Source organism: Chamaea fasciata, unplaced genomic scaffold (genome assembly GCF_029207755.1).
Source record: "Chamaea fasciata isolate MVZ Bird 193981 ecotype frontalis unplaced genomic scaffold, bChaFas1.0.hap1 SCAF_23, whole genome shotgun sequence".
Taxonomy (NCBI): domain Eukaryota; kingdom Metazoa; phylum Chordata; class Aves; order Passeriformes; family Sylviidae; genus Chamaea; species Chamaea fasciata.
In genome coordinates this window covers 6,163,351-6,187,159 of record NW_027094108.1, presented here as the reverse complement: position 1 = coordinate 6,187,159, position 23,809 = coordinate 6,163,351, and the positions used below count along the sequence as shown (strand labels likewise).

Here is a 23,809-nt window from a genome sequence, read left to right as displayed (position 1 = left end):
CCAGAGCCATAAGCAGAGTAAATGTGACTGAGTAAATGTGACAAGTGGGCACTTCAAAAAAAATCAGTAAAATTATTTTAGTAAACTCTTCCTCAAGTGCCTTTGGGCTGGCAGTTGGCTGCTGTGCCCTCCCTGGACCCTTCACTCCAAGCCTTCTGCCTAATTCCAAGACTGTTCTCCTGGAACTCCCTGATACCCAAATGGACACAGAGCATCTCCCGGATACAGGATGCTGGAAGAAGCAGCCACATGTCAGGCCACTTTCAATTTTCTTTCCATGTTACCCACGGATGTTCCAGAACTGAGCAGGAGTTTGTATGACCAACCCAGCATTTCTTTCCCACAAATCCCTCAGGAGCCAGGGATGAGTGACTGGGACACGCCGAGGGCTGAGCACGGGCTCAAACCTCAAACTGTTCAATGCATTTTGCCACAGATGGAGCTTGGGGCTGGTGTTGAGCACCCAGATCAAGATGTGCATCATCCCACAACGGCTTTATGTGGATACAAGCTTGGATTACAACCTGAGGTAAAAAGGGGCAGAAAAAGGCACTGTGGAGTCTGGAAGTTTGTTAGGTACCAAATCAGCCTTGGGAGATGGACAGCGAGAGAGGGACCGCTTCAAGCCAAACGTTCAAAAGCAATCATTCCTTACTGTCTCATCCAGGCAGTTCTGTGTAATTAGGTGTTGGCCTGTGGACAAACCCTCAGATGAGCAGAGAAATCTCATCCCACCCCTGCAGCCAACGGCACTAACACCAGCTGGCAAAACAGCCCCATCCCTGTGGGATCCCCCAGCCAGTCCCTCCCATCTCCGCAGCGAGGCACCACTCCAGGTCAGAGCTGGCCAGGTCTGAGCTCCCTGGGATGCTGGATTTAGGGAGAGGAATTGCCAGGCACTGTCCAAACCATGGTGCTTTGCTGGGTCACAGCATCACCCCCAAACCCAGCTGTGTCTGACTCCATGAGGAATGATCTGCAGGTAAGGTTTACAGGAAGTGGGAATGGAAGGAGAGGGGGGATTAACGTGGCTGCTGGGTCAGCGGGGAGGAGGAGGAGGGGGAGAACCCTGTGTGAACCAAAATTGGAAGGTGCAATCCCAATGTTTCTCCTCTCATGAGTCAACAGGACCCTCAGATGGGGGTGGGAGAGTTTGAACCCTCCCTTGTGGCAAAGCATAAAACCCCAGAGGTGCCCCAGAGGGGGGCTACCCGCCTGCCACACTCTTGCCAGATGCACTTGCCTGGGCTCAGCAGCAAAACAGGCCAGAAAAGGGGCTTTTATGGAAGATGTGGATCATTCCCACAAGGTTCTGGAGCTGTGCTGGCAGGGGATGTAGAGCTGGGTCCTTCCCTCTGCTCTGAGACTGAGGATGAAGAGAGTGGAGCCAATTCACTCCTAAGGATGGAGGTAGAAATCAAACGGAACCATGTTTATCCCATGCCAAGTACTGGTTTTGTTCTAAGCCAATTAAAAAATGTGTCTGGACGGTGCTTTTAAGGCTGTAGATGTCTGTGGGACACAAAAGGAAAATCTCAGTGGGTTGCTGGCTTGGAGAGCTCAGGAGGAATTTTCATAAACCCTCAAAACCCCCCTCGGTTTTCCTGCTGCTTTCACCCAGGGTTCCAAACATGTTTCTAACAGGAATAGGGCCTCCAACACCCACCAAGCCCAGCCTGGAGATAGGGAAACAGTCTTGGAGATGGAAAGTGCCCAAGCCCTGGCAGCAAAGCTGCAGCTTTGTGGGGGAAGGAAGCCTGGCAGCCTGAGCCTTTCCCCTCCTGGTCAACAGAGCCAGAGAGTGGATGTGGATCTGTCTAGAGTGGGGCAGGTAGAGCCTGGAACACACCTGAGATCCTCAAACCAAACTCATCTCCAGTGGAAAAACGTTTTTCATTTCCTAGGAATGAACCCCTCTCTGTGAAATGCTTAAAATCCCCTCAGAGCCACCTGCTTCCCCCAGTCACGGCAGGGACATGGTGCCGGGGGGGTGCAGCTGCTTCCTGCAAGGATTTGGATGGGATCTGTCCCGGATTCCTGAGGAGCAGCGCAGACTCCGGCAGGAATCAGCCCTCTCCCGCCTCGGGGAGGTGCCGTGAGCGGCTGCTCCAAGCGCTTTGATCCAGTGCCAAGCCAGTGCCACGCTTTTCTCCGGAGGGGCTGGAAACTGCAGCTCCACCAGCCCCGTCCTCTGGGAATGCCAGTGCTGCTGATGTGCCGACAGCGGGTTTTGTGCCGGCTGAGCAGCTCTGCCCTAATCTGCTCCTTTCCCCGCTGCCCGGTCCTTGCTGTCCGTGCTGTGTGAGCAGTCTGGGCAGGGAGGGGAGGGTTCTCCCAGGGCAGAGCGGGAGGAATTCTGTTGGTGAGAGCAGCTGGTTGGGAGAGCCTCACCCCCAGCCTCATCCTCCTCTTTCCTCGTATTTTCCTCTCCCCGAGCCTCGCTGCCAGCTGCCCGCTGGGATTTCTTGGCTTGAGGGGAAAAAAGACTGCCACTGCCCTTCTCTTCAGGCTGGCATTCCTTGGTTTTAATGCCCACGGCATTTAGGATCGTGTCCATCTGCTTCATGTAGTCCAGGTGGCCGTTTACCTGCAGGGAACAAGAGTTCTGTGAGTGGGGAACCCACAGGGATCCAGCTCAGCCAAGTCCTTCATCCCAACAGCCACCACTGCCTTGGGTTTGGCTCTGACAGATGGAAAGAATGAGGCTGGACAAAATCACAGAATCATGGAATTGTTAAGGTTGGAAAAGATGTTTATGATCATCAAGTCCGTCATGCCGAGGCCAACACTAACCCATGGCCCCAAGGGCCACATTCATATGTTTTTTGAACACTTTCAGGAGTGATGATTCCACCACTGGCTAAGTGCAGGTGTCCATCGAGCAGCCTGAAGTGGCTGCAGCGTTTGGGGCACACTCTGGTGCTGGATGACTTTTCCTCTGAGATGTTTTGAAAGCCTGGGCCTGGCTGAGCTTCCCCCCTCAAATCCTGGGGGCCAGGAGGGTAAAGGAGGAGCTCTGCAGTGGGGAGAGACACCCAGGCAGGAGAGTTCTCTTAGTTCAGTTGCCTGCTCTTGCTAAAGGTGTCCTCCAGGTGCCTTATAAAAGCCAAGACTATCTTATTTAAATTAGGACAGAGTCATTAAACCTCACAGAGCTCCCAAGCTGAGATTCTTGGCTGGAAGCTGCACTGATCCATTCTGCCCTGTATAAAAGCGGGAGCCCAGGAGTTATGGGTTCATAAAACAAATAAAGGTCATGAGTACGTGTAAAAACCCAGACAGTTTTATTGTAAGATAATTCCATGACAAGATAACCCCTGCTGAGATGGATGTTGTAAAGCTCCCTTCCAATCAGGGCACAGGAGGAACGGAAATCTCTGCAGGTGATGGTTCTTGATGCTAAAGGCCATGTGGCTGGAAAGGCTGAAACTCGTTCCCCATTCCAGGTGTCCCGAGCACTTGATGTACCAACAACATCCCCAGATACTTCAGCATCTCTGGTAAATCTAATTTTTAGCAGTTTAAATCTTCCTCACCCAGCCAGCAAGCTGCCTTGGCCTTTTATCTTCCCAAACCTTGCTAGTAATTAGGGAATTTCGGTGACAGGGAATACCCATAACCTCAGTCACAGGATTCCTGCTTCTCAGACACAGGGATGACTTCCCCAGGAAGGGATGATGATGGTAAGAGCTCTTCACAGAGCTCTGTAAACACCCCAGCCCTGGACACTCTACTCATCCTCTGCTTGTTCCTGCCTGATGCCAGAGCAATCCTTCAGCTGTCCCATCCCTGGAAGCGTCCAAGGCCAGGCTGGACGGGGCTTGGAGCAACCTGGAATAGTGGGAGGTGTCCCTGCCCATGGCAGGGGATGGCACTGGATGAGCTTTAAGGTCCCTCCTAACCCAAACCAGGGTTCCCAGCACACTTCTCCCAAAGCTAAAGACAACCTTTCCTCCACAAATCCAACCCCCAGAGCTGTTTGTGTGAAGCAGCTTTGGAGGGGGAGCACATTTGGCTGCACTGAGGGCTTGGAGCAAATGGAAGGATTTAATCAGCACATCAAGAATACAAATATGTGACTTGAATCCGTGCAGATGGCTCAATGGGCACTGGATTTTTTGGACAGGTTAGTTAATGAAAGTAACCGTGGAAAAGAACAACCCTTTTACTGTTCAGGGGGGGCTGGAGGAAGGAATGAGCACGGCCTTGGCCAAGGTGAGCAGAGACAGGAAGGAACTGGAGTTATTGGGAGCGGGGCTGAAGGCTCTTGGTTTGCTGCATTCAGAACCTCTCCAGTCACACCATCTGCCTGCCCTGCCTCGGGAATTCTCAGCCTGTTGTTACTGAGTCATTAGGCAGAGAGAACAAATTTCCTTTGCCACCCTAAGGACTGATTTTCATTGCTCCTCAGTATCCAGCAGCTTCCACTAAAACAACAGGGAATTCCTCTTCCCTGAGCACCACGATCCCTCAGAGACGCTGGGTATGAGCCATTCTGAGGAGCTCATGAAGCTGAAAGAGAAGCTGAGACCTTGTGAGAGTTTGTCTCTCCTGCAGCTCTGCTCAGTCTCTTCCAAAGAAACTCACACCTGTCTCTAGGATAGCATAGGAGAGGATTCCATAAAGCTGGACCAGAGCAACCCCTGAGAAGTGTAAGAGGACGGAGGGAGGACTCTTGTCTGCTGCACCGAGCCACCAGCAAAAGAACAGCAAACAAACTGCCTTGACACTTTAAAGCCATCCTGTCGGGAAAACCCCGCAATTCCAGCTCTCTAAAGGTTGTTTTCATCTTCAGTCTGAAAGCCTGAATTCCTCTGCTGGGCAGATGCTGCTGGAGATGGGAGGGGAACATCTACAACATTGTCAATAAAAACTTTAAAGGGAAATAAAGAAATAGTTTAATATTTGTCAGAACAAAGTGCAGGGGGAATTTAGGACAAAAGGAGGAATGTGCTCAGCACCGGAGCAAATACATTTCTGCTTGTAGTAAGGAAAGCAGTGGGGTGGGTTTATTGGGATTGTTTAGATGACTTCTCCCAGCCATATTTGACTTTATGGTTGCTTTGACTCACCGGGAGCCATGAGCCAGCTGCCTCTGGCACTGACTGCAGTGTCACCCCAGGTGGGATCTCCAGAGGGCAAAGCTGATGGCTTAGCCCAGGGGGATCCATCAGCCAGTCACCCCAGCACGTTTGGAAAGGTTTTCAAGTCCAAATCCACCCAAAAGTATGAAAAATGTCACTGAGGACAATCAGTTGTGATGATTAAACTGCCAGGGGAGTGTTTCTGTTGGATACAGAGGATTAAGAATCCCGACTTCTTTCCAGTTTGACCCCCAGGAGCAGAGTGTGCCAAGGGAAGGGCAGGGGAAGGGCCAGGGGAAAGGAAACATTCCCCACAGTCCTGGCTCTGCCACAGACACGTGCACAGGGGCGACTCAGTCACAACACTGATGTCACAACAATGACATCACAGGGACAAGCTCGACACAGCGAGATAACACTTCATTGCTCACTCCAGATCCCGTCCAGTGTCCTTCAATAAAAGCTCCTCCACCCATCCCACACAGCCAACACAGGAGTGCACATGGCTCCAAATGCTCTGCAGGGCTACGGAACTGCCAGGGCTCAGCTGAGTGTTCCAGCCCCTCTGCTCCCTGGGGAAGGACAGCTCACCTGTGCCTTCCTCCTGCTCCCCTGCACCAAACCCCCGATGGATTCACAGGGAATCACTGTGGAGGCAAGCAGTGTGGTGGGGAATGCACAGGTCACTCATACACCTGAGAATTTCACTGCTTTGATGTGTTTTAAGCCAATCAAGTCCAAAGAGCAACTTTATTCTGCAGCAAAAATCCCCTCAAGTTCAAACATCTCTGCAGAGCCTGGTTATTTCAGCAAGAGCAGCAACAACCTCAGAGGGGATCCTTCTGGATTCCCTTTTGGCTAATACTGTCTGTTTTCACAGCAAATGGTATTTTACGGGGGATGAAGGAGTCCCTGGAGTGAGCTGCAGGTTCTGGAGCTCAGTGGATAATCCCAGCTCACCTCCCAGGAGCCCTCAGCTGCCCCGGTTGTCACACACAGAGTGAAACCAAACGGCAGAGCCAGCTCAGCCCCTCTGGGTATTGTCATTGTTTGCTCTCCTTTTCCCAAAGCTACAGGGAATGTGGCGTCCAGGACAAGCACTGGAGTCCAACCCTGCTCTGAACTGAGCTGCCAGGTCTGGGAGCTGTCGGTGCAGAAGGGAAGAAGCTCAAATGTCCCTGCTGCTTCCCAAAAACTCCTCATTCTCCTCATTTCATTCTGGACGCTGCCTCCGAACCCACACAGCCCAAATGGTGGCACAGGCTGATGGATTGCAGGGCTCCCAAGCTCTGCCAGGCTGTCCCTCAAAATCCAGTCATCTCTGCCAAGCTGGCAGGCTTCTCTGGTCACAGATATTCCCACATGTCAGTGAAAGCCTTAATTCTGAATCTGGCTACATCCTGCATGACAGAGGGCACCCACAGATTCCCAGAATGGTTTGATCTGGAAGGGACCTTGAAAATCCTCCAATTCCTCTCCTGCCATAGGCAGGGACACCTTCCACTATCCCAAACTGCTCCAAACCCCATCCAACCTGGCCGTGGATACTTCCAGGGATCCAGGGGCAGCCACAGCTTCTCCGGGCACCCTGTGCCAGGGCCTCCCTACCCTCACAGGAAGAATCTCTTCCCAATCTCCCATCTATCCGTGCCCTCTGGCAGTGGGAAGCCATTCCCTGTGTCCTGTCCCTCCATCCCTTGTCCCAAGTTCCTCTCCAGCTCTCTTGGAGCCCCTTTAGGCCCTGGCAAGGGCTCTGAGGTCTCCCTGGGGCCTTCTCTTCTCCAAGATGAACAATCTCAACTCTCAGCCTGGCAGAAAATGTCCTGGGTTTTCTCACAGTTTTCTGACAGCTCATGGCAAAGCCCTGATGCTGCCTGGGCAGAGGAGCTGGAAAAATCCAGAGACAGAGCAGATTGCACAGCAGGAAACAGAAAACATTCAACATACCTTGACACAGGCTGTGCTGAATGAAGTTAGAATAGGAATAAAATTCTTCTGTTTGGATTCTCAGGAAACAATGTTTTCTCAAAGTGAGGACAGTGAATACATCCACTAATATAGAAGCTGCAATTTACATGGATTTATTTAAAAATTGATTCAAATCACCAGTTGAATTTGGCACCTGCAGCAATGGTGCATCCTGGGCACCAGCAGTCCTCGAGAAACCAATAAAAATATATTTGAGAAAAAACTGATAGAGCTGAATTTATTTTGGAAATCCTGACAATGCCATTTGCATTATTCCTCTTTGTTTCTATTTCTGCTCTGACAAATTGAGAGAATAAAGATTTATCCTGCTGAGGCTCAGAGGCTTTGCTTTCACATCATCCCTTTGCACAATTACAGTCCTTGTGGACAGAATGAGGCACTCAATTCTTATTTTTCTTCTCATTTCAAAACTCACTTGACTGGTAAAAGTTCTCCTTTCATTGCAGTGATATTTTTTGAGCCAGACTGTAATTTTTTCCTGCAATCATCTTTCAGCCACAACAGATTGATCCAGTCATTGTCATCTCTGCGGTGGTAATTGAGGGATGTTCCCCTCAGACACCCTCAAGCAGTTCCACACCAAGGCAAGAGCTTTTTCCAAGAGTTTTTTTCCATCAAACTTTGATATGTTTTGTGATCAATGTTAAAAATTCTGAGTAATCACTGGCTTTTGCTGGATTCATCCACTGCTGAAAATTTCTGCCAGCTTTACTCTCAATTTACCTTCAGCAATTCCAAGAGGAAGATGGAAAGAAGTAAAATACAGAATATAACAAGAAAACTCTGGAAGCAAATAGAGGAATCAAGTTTCTGGAGGTCTAAGGGACAAATGGAGAGCAGCTGTAGTGACAACAGGCAGCACAAAATTGGGAATTAATATTCTGAATTAGTCCTTGAAAGAGTTTCAAGGGAAATGTGCCTTCACACATGTCCCTCTGTTGCCAGTGATGCACTCAGCCATCCCACTGAAGGAAACAGCTCTTCCATTGATTTTTCAGCTGGTTGTGGAGCTGCTGTTGACTACTTTTTGTTGATGCTCTCCCCAATGACTGCCACTCATTTGTAAGGTAGCTACAATTAAATACTCATTTTTTGGTGCTAATCCAAGTGGAAATTATTTAAATTTGATGGTTTAAAGAGTGTTTTAAAAGACCCAGCATAAACTGTGCATATAATTATCACCGGGGAATAATTTGAACATTGGGCCATGGAGGACAAGAGATGTGAAAAATAAAGACTGATTGATACACTGAATTGTAGGAAGAGCTTAGGGGACCCAAGTGTCTGCCACTAGAAACCACGGCAGACCACTGGTGACCCAAAATACTGGACATATTGATGACCCAAAATACTGGACATACTGATCACACCAGGACTGTGAAAAAATTTTTCAGGATTCCATACAAGACCATTGAGATGAGGTTTGGTCTCCATAACTAGAAGGATGCATCAGGACCAGCCTGGAGCTGGTGGCTCCTGTAACACCCAAAGGGACTTCACCCTTCCACTCCCCATCTTGCTCCAGGAATACACAAGATTTGGCAGCTCAACATTACCATCTCTGCTGTTTTCAAACCCACAAAACGAGGACACCTGAGATTAACTAAAGGAATTTTGGCTGGTTTTGGGGACAACAACCTGTTCTGACTCATCCCTCATGAGCTGATGGCAGTAATGTGTCTGGGCAAGAAGTCTCGGGCATTTGGGAAATTCCAAGAGCTGTGGAGTAGTGCCACGTCTCTCCTCAGCAATGTGATATCCTACAAATCCACCTCGCAGGGATTTGCAGACAGTTTAAGCTCTCCCCCTTCCCCAGTGTCACCGGGGCAGCGACACCTTCGTGGTATTTCAGTGACATTCAGCTCCTATCAATAATTCAGCTGCTCTAAATGCAGCATCTCAAACACATGATGTGCACAAGGTGTCAGCAAAGTCAGCCTTCCCCTTGATTAACACTTTTAATTGGCTGTTGCGCTGGGCTTTTGTTTCCATGTTAGCTGAGGAGGTCAGAGTGGGAGCTCAAAGGGAGCAGAAAAATAATACAGAACCAGCATTTGTGTTCCAGCAGAGGACAGGAAATTAAAAGCTGAATTTTCTATCCTTAATTCATCTGCCTGGGCTCTGTGTGGCCAATCCTGCAGAATCCAGCTGAACAGTACTTTGGGAAAACTCTCACTGCATTGCCCCAGGAAGGGCTGGGATGGGGAAAGCTGCCTCCAAAGCCAACAGCTACAGACCTGCCCACTGCAAACCAGGGAAGACCTGGGGATGCCTGCAGGAACTGTCCCATTTCCACATGCAAAGTGCTCCACGTGGGAATAGAAAACGTGTCAAAGGTGATTTGTGATGCCAGTTGCTATGTTCCACAGGAGAAAGATGTGCTGGCATCACAACTTTGCTGGCTCTGCAAAGGAACAGTGAATTTCCTCTGCTGGGCTGTGTTTGATGGAAATACAGACCACCTGTGAGTCCCTCAAACGTGGCACTGGTCCCCTCAGCTCTTGTGAAGAAGCTGCAGTCCTAGGAATTCAACCCTGCCCAGGGTAGCTGGGGGCTGTGAACACTCTACACACTCCCCAGACAATGTGGGAATCCCCTGTGGAAGGATACACAGGTGTTCCAGGCACCATGGGGAAATGGGAAAATCCCTCCTGTAGATCTGCAGGAAATTGTGGCAACTCTGCTGGTTCCCAGTTGTGGGAATTTGGGCACCAGCCTTATGAAATATGAGCCCTGTAAAATGGTTCTCTCTGCCTTTAGAAGCAGCTGAGCATCCCCAGGCTCCCACAAAGCACATCCAGCTCAAGCTGTGTGTGCCGGAGCGAGGAGAGACATCGGCCTTTGAGGTTTGTCAGCCACAAAGCAAAAACAAACTGCAAGTTATTCATGGCCTTGTTTGCACTTTTTTTTGGGAAACCTTTTTCAGTTTCTTCCTCTGTTCTAACACAGTGACACTGCCAGCACCCCTCTGCTTGTGTCCCAAAGGGAAAGACATTTTGAATATGTATTTAATGTGGGATTCTTGGAACTCCCAAATCAACATCAACAAGGAGCACAGAAGATGAAGCCACTGATGATTCCAGAGGTGTGGAAGTCGTATCTGTGACCTCACAGCCTAACAGACAGATGGAATTGTTTCCACAAAGCCCTGCATGTTCCCCTGAGGGAACAGCGGCCTTGGAGTTCTGCTCCAAGCTCTTCTTCCTCTGATCCTGCCCTTGGGGAGGTGGCACTGCTTGCTGGGAACAAGTGAAACAAAGGAGCAGTGACATACTAGCAACCTTTCTGTGCCTTTCCAACTCCCCAGGGTTCTTAATTAATCCACATTTTGTAACCACAATTAATTCTTTGCTCCAAGTCTTGGGAATACAGTGGAAAAACCCACAATTTAATGCGTTTGGAGAAAAAAAAGCCTGACGCACAGAAGTGCCAAGTCAATTGGATCTCACAAAATTCAGACTTTCCATCTGCTTATGGCATTGATGTACCTGACTGCCTTGAATCTGTCTTCCCTCATAATGGAAATTTCGGTCCCATTTCTGAGAGCTGACAGGAGGGTGGATCCTGGTGGGGGGTTGGTCTCTTCTCCCAGGTGACAAGTGAGAGGACAAGAGGAAACGGCCTCAGCCTGTGCCAGACGATATTTAGATTGGATATTAGGGAAAATTTCTCCATGGAAAAGGCTGTTCAGCCCTGGCACAAGGCAACAATAGAATTCCCTTCCTTGGGAGGATTTAAAAGCTGTGTGGATGTGGCACTTGGGGACATGGGTTAGTGGTGACCTTGGCAGTGCTGGGGGAACAACTGGCCTCAATGGTCTCGAGAGCTTTTTCCCCCTCACCAATTCCACAGTTCTAAGATCCATCCCTGCTCTCCACTGCACTTCCAGCCACACATCCTCACTGCCTCTAAACCTGCAAGTTCATCCCTGATTTCTGCTGCTGTGAAACTGCCCATTCCTGACTTGTTGCTGACTCCTGAGCCTCCCTGAAGGTGCTCCTTGAGCAGTTCTGCAATACTCAAATACTAATTCAGACTCTACTGAACAAACTCCCCTGAGAACAAACAGCAATCAGGATAATTCCCTGCAGCTCCATGACTTCCTTGGTCTCTAACAGGTGCTGTCAAATAAATCCACAGAATAAATCAGCCCCTTTGTAACCATGAGGAAGGATTTTCTAACTGCATTTGCTGAGTGGGAGGACATTTTTCTCTCTGCTTTTTTACTGACAGTCAAATAAAAAACACGCTAATCAGGAGAGACATGAGACGGAGGCCTCGGAGGTGAGTTCCTGTTTATACTGAGGGCTCCTAATCCTCCACTCATTTGAGGATTCTGGTGCTACCACAGTAAAGAGAAGCAAGCTGTTTGGATCCAGACCAGTTTTCATTACGGATGGACCAGGAGATGCCAAAAATACTGACGGTGCCTTTGGAATATTTTCATGCTGAGCACCTTTGCATCAGCTGTACTTTAATCTTCTATTACAGCTTGTCCTTCTCCTGGCAGGGCACTCACAGGGACCTCCAACAAGGGAATCTGAAGGGGTGGAGCTGGTCTCCATAAAGAAAATACCTGTATCTCTATAAATCTCTAAATATCACTATGTGTTTTTCTGTTATGCTTCTTCACTGTACTTGCAGCAACATCCATCTTTGCTTTCTTGCCACTTAAAAAAAATATTGCTCCTGGATTTTCCTTCCCCATTCTTGCTTTTATTTCTAAAATGTTCACCAGAATGCACTGTATTTCTTCCTGTGGTCTGGAAAATGGATCAAGGCAATGACACCTACTTAACATACATTTTTCCTCCCCAAAGCTTTGCAGTGAGATGAAGGAAGTGTCAATTCCTTGTGAAGGAGAGCAGCACTGGGGCTGACTGCTGGCACCAGACAGCCAGGATGCAGACACACGGCTCTGGGAGATGAGCAGAGAGAAGCTCTGCAAATGTTATTCATTCAGCTGAAATGTAAATGCTACTCCTCTGAGGGGAGTGAGGAAGCTGCTGTGATCCAGGCAAGATAAAGTGTGCAGGGCTCGAGGGGGTTTCATGCTTCAGGAAGCAGAGGGTCATGAGAAGGAGGATCTCTGAAGAGAACTCAAAAAGAGAGGGGTGACATGGACTGACTGACAGGAAACGTCACGCCAGTGCCACCACTTGGCACCTTGGGCCATTTTCATGCCAGCAACAGATGTCAGAGAGCAAGTGAGTACTGGCAGCTCTGGAACAGTGAGAAAATGGATGGGGGAGTGGGTGGAAATGCTGACAGCCCAAAGAGATGCAAAGATTCATGGACCATGTTTAAAAGCCTCCACTAAACTCCTTCCTCCTGGGAAGACCCTGTTTTGTTCCTCCAAGTGTCTGTTCTCTCTGCTCAGCACCAAGCCCTGCCTGTGCTGCCAAGGGCTGTGCAAAGCTCAGTTATCATGAATGAAATGAGCTGAGAACAGTTGGGTATTTATAGGCTCAGCAAGCTGGTGCTCCAAAAAATCTAAAAGCTGTTCAAAGTGCCTTTAGCTCCAGAGCAACACTGACATTCCCTGCCAGCTTGTGGGGACACTCGGGAAGAAGAGTCACAGCAGGAATGCCGACCATGGAAGTATCCTGAGCTTTGTGCTGGGCATCTTCCGGTTTGCAGAGAGTAAACAATAAATTAAAACATTAAGATATGGACAAAACACAATGGCATGTCGAAGATTTCTGTGGATATGGATACACAAGATAAGTTCTGCACAGTTTTCTGTGGAAGAGCTCACTTCTTCTGTGGAAAAGACAGCAACATAGTGATGAATTTAAGACAATTGAGTTGAATATTGCCAGATATATTGACAGCTGTTCTAACAGTGGCTTGTTACTAATGACACCAGATAGCTTTGAGGAAGCTAAATGTTTCCCAGATATACCAGTCAGTCTGTCCCTGTTTCCTGGAGACACACACTCCAAAAAGGCAGCAGGAGCTGGCAAACCAACCATTGCTATCACAGAGCTTCTGTAATTTCAAACCATTTCCGCCTCCTGCAGCCCTGGGGACCAAGGTACAAGGGCCAGGAGCCTGGCCCTGGCTGAACCTGAGCAGTGTGGAAGGCTCCACCAAGATAAGATAGTGGGTTGCACCTGCTGTGCAGGCGCGTGTTTGAGATCCACGTTTTCCAGCTGCTGATCTCAGCTCCCTGGGATCCACACACACAGGGCTTGGGACTAGGCTCTTTCCAACCCAAACCATTCCATGATTCTTTGACAGCAAGAGGAGTAATAGCATTTTCTTGGGGTGTAATTACTTCTTGAGGAGTAATAGCATTCTCTATCTCCACTATGAGATGTGTGAGAACCAAAAAACCCCAAACATATCCAACAGGAGAGGAAGATCCTCATTGTTTTGCTCAGTGTTGAGCACTAGCTGGGCCAACAAAACCCAGGGGGAAGTGTGGATAAGAGTTTTCTCAAAGACAGGAAAGAGGGACAATGCACCTGGAGCCCTGGCTGGGCTCTCTTCAGTCCCCAGGTTCCCCAGCACAGTGAGTGTGGGGTTACAGTGCTGCAGGCAAAGAATGATGGAGAAAAAATGAGAACATGAGAACTTACCACAGAGGAAAGGTCCATGTTCACCATCCTCCTGTCATCCAGGTCAACTGGCTGGAGGCCTGCAACGTTGAGCTGGACAGAGGAGGTTCTGTAAACAAAGCTCAGCAGCCAGTCCCCCCTGGAAGCAGAGAAGAGTGGGAATAAATCCTATTGGCCAACCAAAACCATGTGGAATCAAAGAACTCCAGAACAGTTTGGGTCAGAAGGGACCTTAAAGCTTATCCTGTTCCACTCCCTGTCATGGGCAGGGACACCTTCCACTAGACCAGGCTGCTCCAAGCCCTGTCCAGCCTGACCTGGAACACTTCCAATGTGTTACTACTCAGACCACAAGAAGAGTGGAAGTGCTGGGAGGCACAGTGATGTCTGAACCAAGATCTGCTGCAGGTCTGTGTGATGTAGCAATGACATGAGGAATCACTTGCTGGATTCAGGGCAGGTTCCTGGGACACAGGGGTGTAAGTCCGAGCTGAATTCTGATCCATGGCTGTCGTCTCTTTACCCGCAGTGAATTTAAAAATCTGACCCTTCTGTTTATTTCTGTGTTTGCTTAGGGATTGCACATTGACAAATTTAATCTGTTTCATGTACTGATGGGTTCTCCAGCCCATAAAGCTGTAAAGATGATGAGACCTACAACACTGATGTTGTGACATAAATATTGACTGTGAGGCTCCTGGGAGTGCTCCTGATGTATGACTACTGTAGAGATACATGGATTCAATGACAAAACTAGGAAGAGTTTGTTCCCACTCTAAAGCAGCGCCATAAGTCACTGTGACAGTTTCAGGGTAGACTGAGGCATGAGGACAGAAGGAAACACAAAACTCTTCTGAGCTGAGCAGCAGCATAAAATCTGGGCACTGAAATGTCACTGTACTCCACAGAGCAGATTTAAGTGGGACACAAGTGGGTCGTGCTCTGTGATGGCAGCAGGTAAAATGCTCCTGGCACAGGTGCCCATTCCTGGCTACTCCCAAATAATCCACACTAGGAGTTGTAAGTCTACACAGAGCCCCTGCAAAACCTTTACAACACATTCACACTGCTCAGGTGTGGGGTCTTTCAAAAGCTGAGCTAGTCCAACTGGTTTGGGTGAGGTTTCCCCCTGGGAATTTGCAACCTTGCTGTTAAGTGGGAGGGGACAGCTCCAACAGCTGACAGGGCTCTCACTGTTCCATCATATTCCAAAGCCAAAGGAGAACAAGGACTGAAGCTTGACAATTGGGCTCAAATCTGATCTCACAGGAATTCTATTCAGTGTAATTCATCTGATCTAAATAGAGTTACTCCTGAAGTGACAGAACGAGGCCACCCTTTGTACAAGCAAGAGACCAGAGAAATCAGAATCAGGTGATGCCTTACCACAAAATGTTTATATAATCTTTCTCTCTACCTCAGTCCTCACAGAAATTCCCCAAATCTCTCAATTCCCTCCTCTAGCTGCCCCTCATTTTACCAGAATAACCCTCTACACACACACACACACACACACACTGTATTTTATTCCAACAGCACAGGCAGGCTTAGAAACTATAACAAGATCTTTTTTTTCTGTCTCTGTGTGTGTGTATTATAGGAAATGGATACACAGAGCTTTTTACAGTGACATTGCTTTTTGTAGAACACAGAGAGGAACAATATTTTCTGGGTAAACTTAGTTATATGCAATGATTTCTATAATTTATGGCTTCTTGGAGGAACTCAGAACACTCCCAGGGAGGCAGCTTTTCCTTAAGGCACAGGAAGAAACACTGCAAGTGGTGTTTACATCCAGCATCCCTGAAAATCCTGGGATCCAAAGAGGACAAAAGCAACAATTTTCAGCCTAGCCGAGAGATAGGGTTAATGATTTGTAGTTTTAACCTTGAATACTTTTAATTAATTTATTTACTCTTTCTAAGTTAAAACACTCTGTTAGAAACACAGTAACATAATACTTCCCCACCTTCCACATACCTGTGTAGGCATCCATATGGATGTGTGCATGGAAAACACCAGCAGCATTTTCACCTGTCCTTGACCTGAGGGCTCACAGCTTTATATCCTGTCTTGACTTGCAGGTTCTTTACTAATTTTCCTGCCTGGTTATTTCTCAATTTATTTCCCCAAGCTCTTAGTCTTCTCCGCTTTATTCCTTGGTTTTAATTTCCCCTTATCTAATTGTGCTGGTAAGCAATGTTCCTGTTACAATTATCTTCCAAGACACAGTCATTAGGTTTGAAGCTGTCACTTGAATACTTAATAGCTTTTCTGAGATTGCTTCAGCTGTTTTGGGCCTCTGAACCTCCTCTTCCCACCCAGCAGCTCCCATAACTCTGCACAACAGTTGTCTCCTTTTATTTCTAAGATGTTTTTAAATGTGGTTTTATAAGGCTGCTATTTGTTTTGAAGGCAATCTTTGTATTCTTTCACATCCTTACTAAATTTGCTACAGCTATTCCAGCTATTCTTCCTTTGCAAGTTAAATATCTTGTTCATTGGACTGTCTTGACCAGAAACCCACTCCAGATATAAAACCTTTCTGTTTGCTTGAGCTCCTTCCCTTCCATTGTGATTTTCACATCTTCTTCCCCATAAGCAGCCACAAGTGAACTGCATCTTAAAGCTTTTACAGATTCTAATTCTCATTTTTTAAGTGAGTGAACTTAACTGCTGTATTTATAGTCCTTCATACAAAGCTGAGATTTAAAGGGGCTTCAGAATAGATCAGATTACACACACAAACACAGTGACCCAGCTTCAGGCTGTGAGTGGTAGAACACTGTCCCTGCATGAACAGGACCTACACGGGCTTCCAGTGGCACAAAGAGCCAAGAGCTGAGTCAAACAACCTCCAGGTGCCTCCTGGAGCTGCCATCTCCAAAGGATCTGAGGGAGAGGCCTGGAGGGACAAGGCCCTGGCACCGCTGGATCAATACTCACCAGAACTTACAAAGTGCTTGTAAGGAATAAATACCCCAAACCACATTCAGGCTAACAAGGCTGGGCACTGAGCATACACACTGACCTGCAGAAGCCATTTATGATCCTGCCTGACACCACTCTGGTGAGAGCTTTCCAGTGCTTGGCTTCTCCTTCCACAGGAGCTCCCAGTAAGACAACGTCTTCAATGATCCCTTGTGAGTCTGTCAAGGTGAAGGCAGAACAGTTCAGATTTAGGTGGATCAGAAAATATTCTTCTATGAAGTGTGTTCAGATGTGCACTACAGAAAAATCATCATTTAGGTGGCTTCAATTTGAATGACAGAAACAATGGAAAGGAGGATCATAAATAAAACTTTGCATACATCTTAAGTGTCCACAATTCACCTGGAAATTAGTAAATGTGAAAAATTGAGATCCTCAGACAGTGCAAAGGACCAAGCTGATGGCAGGAGGGAGAACTGGCCTGGCCTCTGCCCAGAAAGATGCTGTTCACCAGCAAACCTCTGGAAAGGTTTGGAAACTCCTGGAAAGATCTTTCTGCAGGCTCACGGATGTGGGTTTGTACAGAGCTTTGAAACAGGTGAAATGGTCTGAGATCCCACAGAGTGAGCAAATGTTGTCATACACGAAGCATAAGGAACTCTTCCCAAAGGTGATTCTATGAAAAACATGACCTGAACATGCAAGAGGAAATCCCAATTTGTTAATATTGATTTGGAAATAGCAACAACAGAGGCACTTGCTAACACCCAGTGAAGATCTATCAAACTGCTTTGATTTCCTTCTACTGTAACCTGAATGCCCAGGGCCTGATTTGCTGAACAGCAATGTTGACTTTTAAGCCCAATAAATCTTCCTCACTTATCAGAGAACTGCAGCTGGGCAATTTCAGGAGGAATAATGCTGGAATGAGAAATACTGGGCAGCTCTGCTACTTTCCTAAACTCCTGAACAATATATCAACATCTTCCATAAATCTTTGTAAAGAGAGATGAAGCCTGATCTGCCACAGCAGTTAAATGGAAGACTCATGAGCAGAACATTTCAAATCCATATGCTGCACCTGTGGGAGAGCAGACTCCACAGACCTGAGCTAAACCTAACATTTGAGGGAGAGGTGCTGCCTGAGTACTTTCCAAATGTAAATCACTTTCGTTTCCTGATAGCAGAAAAGGATTGGAGCTGCTTGCAGTGCCTGCATCCTTCTCCACCATGTAAACCCCTGTGCCTGAAAAATCCAAATGAGCTCTCCTGGAGTTATTTCTCAGTGCAGAGCAAGTTTTGCACCAATCAAAAAGAGCAAAGGGCAATTCAATTTTGTGAGTGTAATCTGTGAGCAATAAAGCTCTGTTCCCATAATCATGGACAATCAAAAGGAAACCCAGAGCCTTGCTAACGGGAAGCTCATTCCAACCAAGGTTCTAAATTCCATGTCCATGGTGTGAGCCAACTGAATAAACAAGCAGCTAATTCATCAGGATCCTGAATATTTGGGCAAGGTGGTGGAAGCTTTTGTTTCTCCAGTCCTTTGTCTAGCTTTATTGCTTGCTCAGAACAAAAAAAAATGTTTAGCCTTGGCTGAAAAATGCTCATTTTCTTTCAATGTTGACAGGATAGAAACCTGGGAACAGATCAGTGGCTTGCAGAGCAGCTGAGGCTCAAGATAAAAGAAATGTATTTCACAGTTTGTAAATCTTTTAGATGATGAAGAATAATAAAATCTGCAAAAGCAGTGAAAAAAAATTTGATTCATTAACCTTTTAGCCTTGTAGAGAGTGGCTAATGAATAAGGAGTTTCATAAAGGAAAATTTCCAATCAAGTCCAAGCAGGTGAGAACAGTGAGAATGAGAGCCTACAATTCAAACCTGATTAAGCTGATTTCTCTAGAAAAGGTGTGGAAGAAAGAAGCCATCCCAGAGACCCTAACCAACCCTGGGAGCTGGGCTTTGCTGTGCCCTCGCGATGCAACTCACTGGTGAAGGGAAAGCACCTCAGCCCATCAGTCCTGACTGGAGGGAGAACAGGGCTGGAATTCAGCTCTGGCTGTGAACAGATGTTCCAGGGCAGAGCTGGCAGCAGTATTCCCACCACTGAGCACAGCAGGGATCACAGCCCAGTGGGACGCTGGTCACATGAGCTGTGATCAGTACCAAACACCCAGAGTGCGACACCTCACTCCTGTCACACACAGCTGGGTTTCAAGGTTCGGTCTCTGGTGGTAACAGCCATTATCAATTTGCATCAGTTTGCTAATTATTTACTAAAATGCATGGGAATCACGATGAAGAAATCAGAGCAATGATCTTCCCACGCACCAACGTGTCTCTGCTGGCTCACTGATTCCAGCTTCTGCCATAATGTAATTTTCTGGAAACCTAATGAGCCCTGGCCCCTGAAGTGATCCGTGATGAAGTATCTAAAGGTTATTCCATTGCTTTGCAGAGAAGCATTTGAACAGAGTCTGAGTTCCTGCCAAGGTGTTTCACTGACCAATCCATCACTAGCTATTTGTCCTCAGAAATGCCACTGCCATCTGGATACAGAGCCCTGCATGACGAGGCCGTGTGTTCCTTTCGTGTGAGACATCCAAGGCCAAACCCAAATCAGTCTCAGCTGCCCCAGGTCCCAGCTCTGTTCCTTCTGTGGCTTGCTCTGGAATGCGCCTGTGAGAACGCCTTGGCAATCTGTGCTAAACATGCTGCTTTTCATCTCACAAACAGCTCAGCTTTCAGAATTCAATTAAGGAATTGAAAAATCAGTGTATGGTGGGAGCTGCTCTGATACATCACCACAATACTTGGATTTCTTTGGAGTGGCAGCCAACCTTCCAGACCCCTAAGGATTTCCTCCCTAAGCTATGGGCTCGTGTCATTCCAGAGCCTGAAATAGACTGAAATAAAAACCTGGAAATACCTCAGCCCCTGACATTCTCAGGACACAAAAAGTGTAGATCTAGGGCCAGATTAGGATCTGGGTTCTGGCTCCAGTGTAACTGTGTAAGGATTATTCTGGATTTGATTAGATTTATTTTGAGAACAGAATTCCTGTATTTGAGGACTTCTATCTTAAATCAGAAGGGAACTTCTGGCACACAGCTGTCAATCCTGACCTTCTCCATCCTCACTTGACTCTGTTCCCACCTTCTTGGACTTTACTGGACATTTTCTTTTATAAAGTCCCCTATTTATGATTTATCGTGAAGCTAAATGGTTAATGAGTTAAATTGCTACGTGGGGGGAAGGCAGGCTGCACACACTCAATGCTGACTCAACTCCAAGATACAATTTCCATCAACTGATCATAATGATTTTACTTTTTTTTTTCCTAAATTAAAAATAGAAATCTATTAATAAACAGAACCACAATGGGTAATAAATTGGCAGATGGTTTTATACTTGACTTTGAGGGAAAATTACCATGAAAATAGCAGATGACAGTAGCATTTCAGTGACTTAAAGGGAAGGCAAGACTCAGGGAATCAGATACAAGAGCTGCAGAAAACTCCCAAGAAAGGCAAAGCATCCTCTGCTGGGATCAGGCAGTGCATGGGCAGCTCCAGACTGATCACAAATGTCACATTGTTGTTTACAGACCAAAATGACCCACTGAAACTCCTCAGGTGAAGACAGTGGATCTTTTCTGCTGGACTTGGGGAGATGACAGCAGACTTTGGCTCTAAAGGCATTTAAACCTCGGGTTTTTTTTGGTTTTCCTCCTACCCTAAAAGAGCCAAGCTGTCTTCTTCCTCTTGGAAGAAAAATTTCTCCACCAGGAGTAAGGGAAAGAAAAGAAAAAAAAATGGTTAGAAGGTGAATGTTACCTTTTTCCTGAGCCATTTCCTGCAGGCAGAAGTAAATGACTCTGGCACCCAGGCTGAAGCCAATCAGTGTGACAGGTCTCTGGCCCTGAGAAAGAAGGAGAGGAAAAAACGCCACCAAATTGTATTTTCTCTGGAAAGAGAGACTGGGCTTGGGATCCCCGAGAGCCTGAGACAAACAGAGCATCTGTTTGTGCATCACCTTTGAAATACTGCAGCAATTTGGTCAGTTTCAAAGGGATCAGATCTCCTCAAAGTTATGCCCAGTTCAATACGGAGAATTCTGCATATTCCGGGTATTTTGTATGTTTTGATTTTCAGAAAATCAATCGAAAACAATCTAATGATCAGAAGTTACATCGAAGTGGATGTTTCAAACAGAACCAAAACAGATGCTGTAGTTGGTTTGAAATTTCCAAATGAAAACCTTATAAAAGGAAAAAAGAAATTCCTAGAAATGTTTCAATACACAGAAAAAGAAGCCATAATACAAAAATACTGACCACTTCCAGATTTCAGGCTGGGTGACAGCAGCAGCAGCAGCATGGTTATAAAAAATGATGTGGCTTTTAAGCTTTAAGCTTTTATTTGGAACAGCCTAATAAGATTTTCTGTAAGATTAAAGGGAGCTTAATCCCAACATCAATGAAAAATGATCTTTGTAATATCCAGGGAGCAGGTGTGTGATGGACACCCCAGACATCTTATTAACTAGTTTTAGACTCTGCAGTACACTGGAATGTGTGTTTTCACAACAGCAAATGCTTAACAGGCAGGAACAAATGCTCCATAGCAAAAGAAAGGGCTTGTATGAAATAAAGCTTATTGAGTTTTCTAGGATTGGGTTTTTATGAGATTGGGTTTTTTATCAAGTTTGTTCCTCCTCTGCTGTTCCATCTTGCTGGGATACACAGTTCTGGGGCCTTGGGCTCCTCTATAATCAGCAGTGACTGATGTGAGACAAACACAGGGCCAGCAAAACCCAGCTCTGTCCCAGCAAATGATGGCAGGCTCTTGAGAGGCAGAAATGTCTTTTTTCAAGCCTTTTCAGAGAGAGTTCTGTCAGTTCCCCTTCTCTGTAGGCAAAGCACGGCTCACCGGACATTGGCTGCCACCCACTTTTCTCTCAGGTTGCTTTGCTGGTGCTTCTTAATGATCAATTAATATTTTTAATACCTCGTACACTCCTTTCCGTTTTACCCATCCTCACCTCCTGCTCTCTGACTTCCACCAGGTGAGTGGGCCTGGCTGTGTTGTGACATGGTTAAGCCACGGGTCATTTATGACCTGGATCTCTTCCTCCTCGTTGAGAAAAGCCTGAGGTTAAATGCAACAAATTTCAGCAGGATTTCTCTGATCCACTTGGGACCTCCTCCTTTTCCCCAGTGAGTGAGATATCTGCTGGTCACATGCAGCACTCTCTGAGGTTTTGTTCTATTAATTTTTGTCTCCCTAGAAAGATACCATTTAACCAGCATGACTACAAAACTTCACCTCCCTGGGGCAATTCCCTGGGTTATTGCTGGATAATTGTAGCCAGTTACCTGCTGCCGGCTGAGCAGGATGTGTGCAAGGTGTTTGCCCACTTCAGCAGAGCGATGCAGACACACTCCCCAGGGGTTGTCGATGACATTGGCAACAGTCAGGAGAGACGCTGGCCAAGTCAGGGCTGTCACAATCCCTGTAACACATAGAGGTTCCTCAGAAAACATCAAAATCAAGAGAGTTCACTGAAGTTAAAGGCTAAGCCTAGGAGCTTATGTCATTTCTAGCTCTTCTTTCCCAACAGCTGTGCTGAGAAATGCTTTGCTGGACTACAGATAAGGAAGATGTTCTGGCACAGGGGGGTGACTGTAACCTGCATGTTGGGACATTTCTGTACAGCAGTAAATGTGCAATAACATGGGGAAATGAACAGTCACACGTGAAGGGAAGGTGTTTCCAGCTGTAACTTTAACAGAATGACGCAATGACACGGTGGCTCAGCAGTCCAGGAAAGCACAGCAAAATTACAGGTGTGGTAGAGGAGGTTCTCAGGTCACTTCTGCTGGGCAACGCCACCAATGCCTCCTCCAAAAACATTGCTCCTTTGGGAAAGTTCCCTTAACACTGAAACTGCACAAGAGCCACTCAAGCAGATCCGATAGGATTTAGGATTTAGTTTATTACCTGACAAGACAGTGAATTTTAGGGCTTCTTGAGCCATCATGTTCACAAAACCATTCAGCAGGGAATCCAAGGCATTGCCAAGCTCCATCAGGTACTTGGATTCCCAGGCCAGGCAGTACTGCTCACTCGAGTGCAGCATGCTGCTCCACGGGGCTGTGAAGCTCCCTGAGAAAGATGGAATTGCAAAGATGGAATTCATGTTTGGAGAGAACACATCGGCTGATTCCTGGCAAGAGGAGCCCAACAAAGGATTAGAACAGAACCTGCAGGACACTGGAATATTCCAGCAATGCTATTAACGACAGATCAACACTGAAGGGCAGAGCAGAACTGTCATCTTAATTAATTAAAAGCCTTCCCACACTGTTCCTTCCCCAAACAATGCAGGTCAGGTTGAGGCAGCTGCTGATCAAAGTGACACAAGATCCCCACACTGGTCTGTCTTATTTGGGACATGTGGATTGGCAACTACTGGCACCTCCAAAATTACAAGGTGGCAAATTCCATAAAACTCCTGTCCCCAGTCACTCTGTTTGAAGGAGTATGTACACAGACAGACAATGCTGTAAGGAGGAAAATGGATGACAACCCTCATTTTGCTCTTTAAAACATTATAGCAGATTGCTAGTTATGGAAGAAGAATGTGTGTCATCTGTAACTCCCTTTTAAGGGCAAACAGACACAAAAAGGTTCCTAGAGGGACACACTTGCCTCTCTAACTGTGCCTGGGAGCCCTCCAGCCCTGAGGATTTGGACCTCTGGCAAGCAGACAAGAGAGAAGCCAAAGCACAGCACTGGAAAGTGAGAACCTCCCTGTGACAGCAAACTGCAGCCTGGCAAGTGACAGGGCGAGACATCCTTCTGCATTAATGATATCCACAGTTAATTATAGTGCTTCCCAATAAACTGGCAGCTGTTCAGTCAGGTTGCTGAGCACTTTAGCAGACAGGTGACATATTTTATATGACAAGCTACACTGGAAAATAAAGCAGTACAAACCTTTCAAGGTTTACCCTGTAAGTCACCTCCAGAGTGCTGTGCTTAACAGGATTTACTTGACAGAACTTTCTTGCCAATAAACCTCATTAGCTGCCAGATACAGAGAGAGCAAAAACACACTATTTTCTGTTAATTCCTGGAGGATAAACATAAGGTCTCAGAGACACTTCATACTAGTGCTGGCAATCATCTCCCAAACAAACCTTTTCTGGCAAAACCATGCAACAGTTCCTAACAG

General features: G+C 46.8%; 1 protein-coding gene across 1 annotated transcript in view; it reads right to left on the bottom strand.

The window, feature by feature from the left end:
* Positions 1–368: 368 nt before the first annotated feature.
* Positions 369–23,809, bottom strand: part of TMCO4 (transmembrane and coiled-coil domains 4) — a 37,895-nt gene continuing 14,454 nt past the window's right edge. The window contains exons 9-14 of the mRNA XM_066202928.1: positions 22,573–22,737; positions 21,948–22,084; positions 20,407–20,491; positions 16,668–16,785; positions 13,658–13,775; positions 369–2,587 (exon numbers count right to left, since the gene is read on the bottom strand). Coding sequence (XP_066059025.1) covers positions 2,255–2,587; positions 13,658–13,775; positions 16,668–16,785; positions 20,407–20,491; positions 21,948–22,084; positions 22,573–22,737 — 956 coding nt within the window. The 3' untranslated portion in view covers positions 369–2,254. The remainder of the gene's footprint in view (positions 2,588–13,657; positions 13,776–16,667; positions 16,786–20,406; positions 20,492–21,947; positions 22,085–22,572; positions 22,738–23,809) is intronic.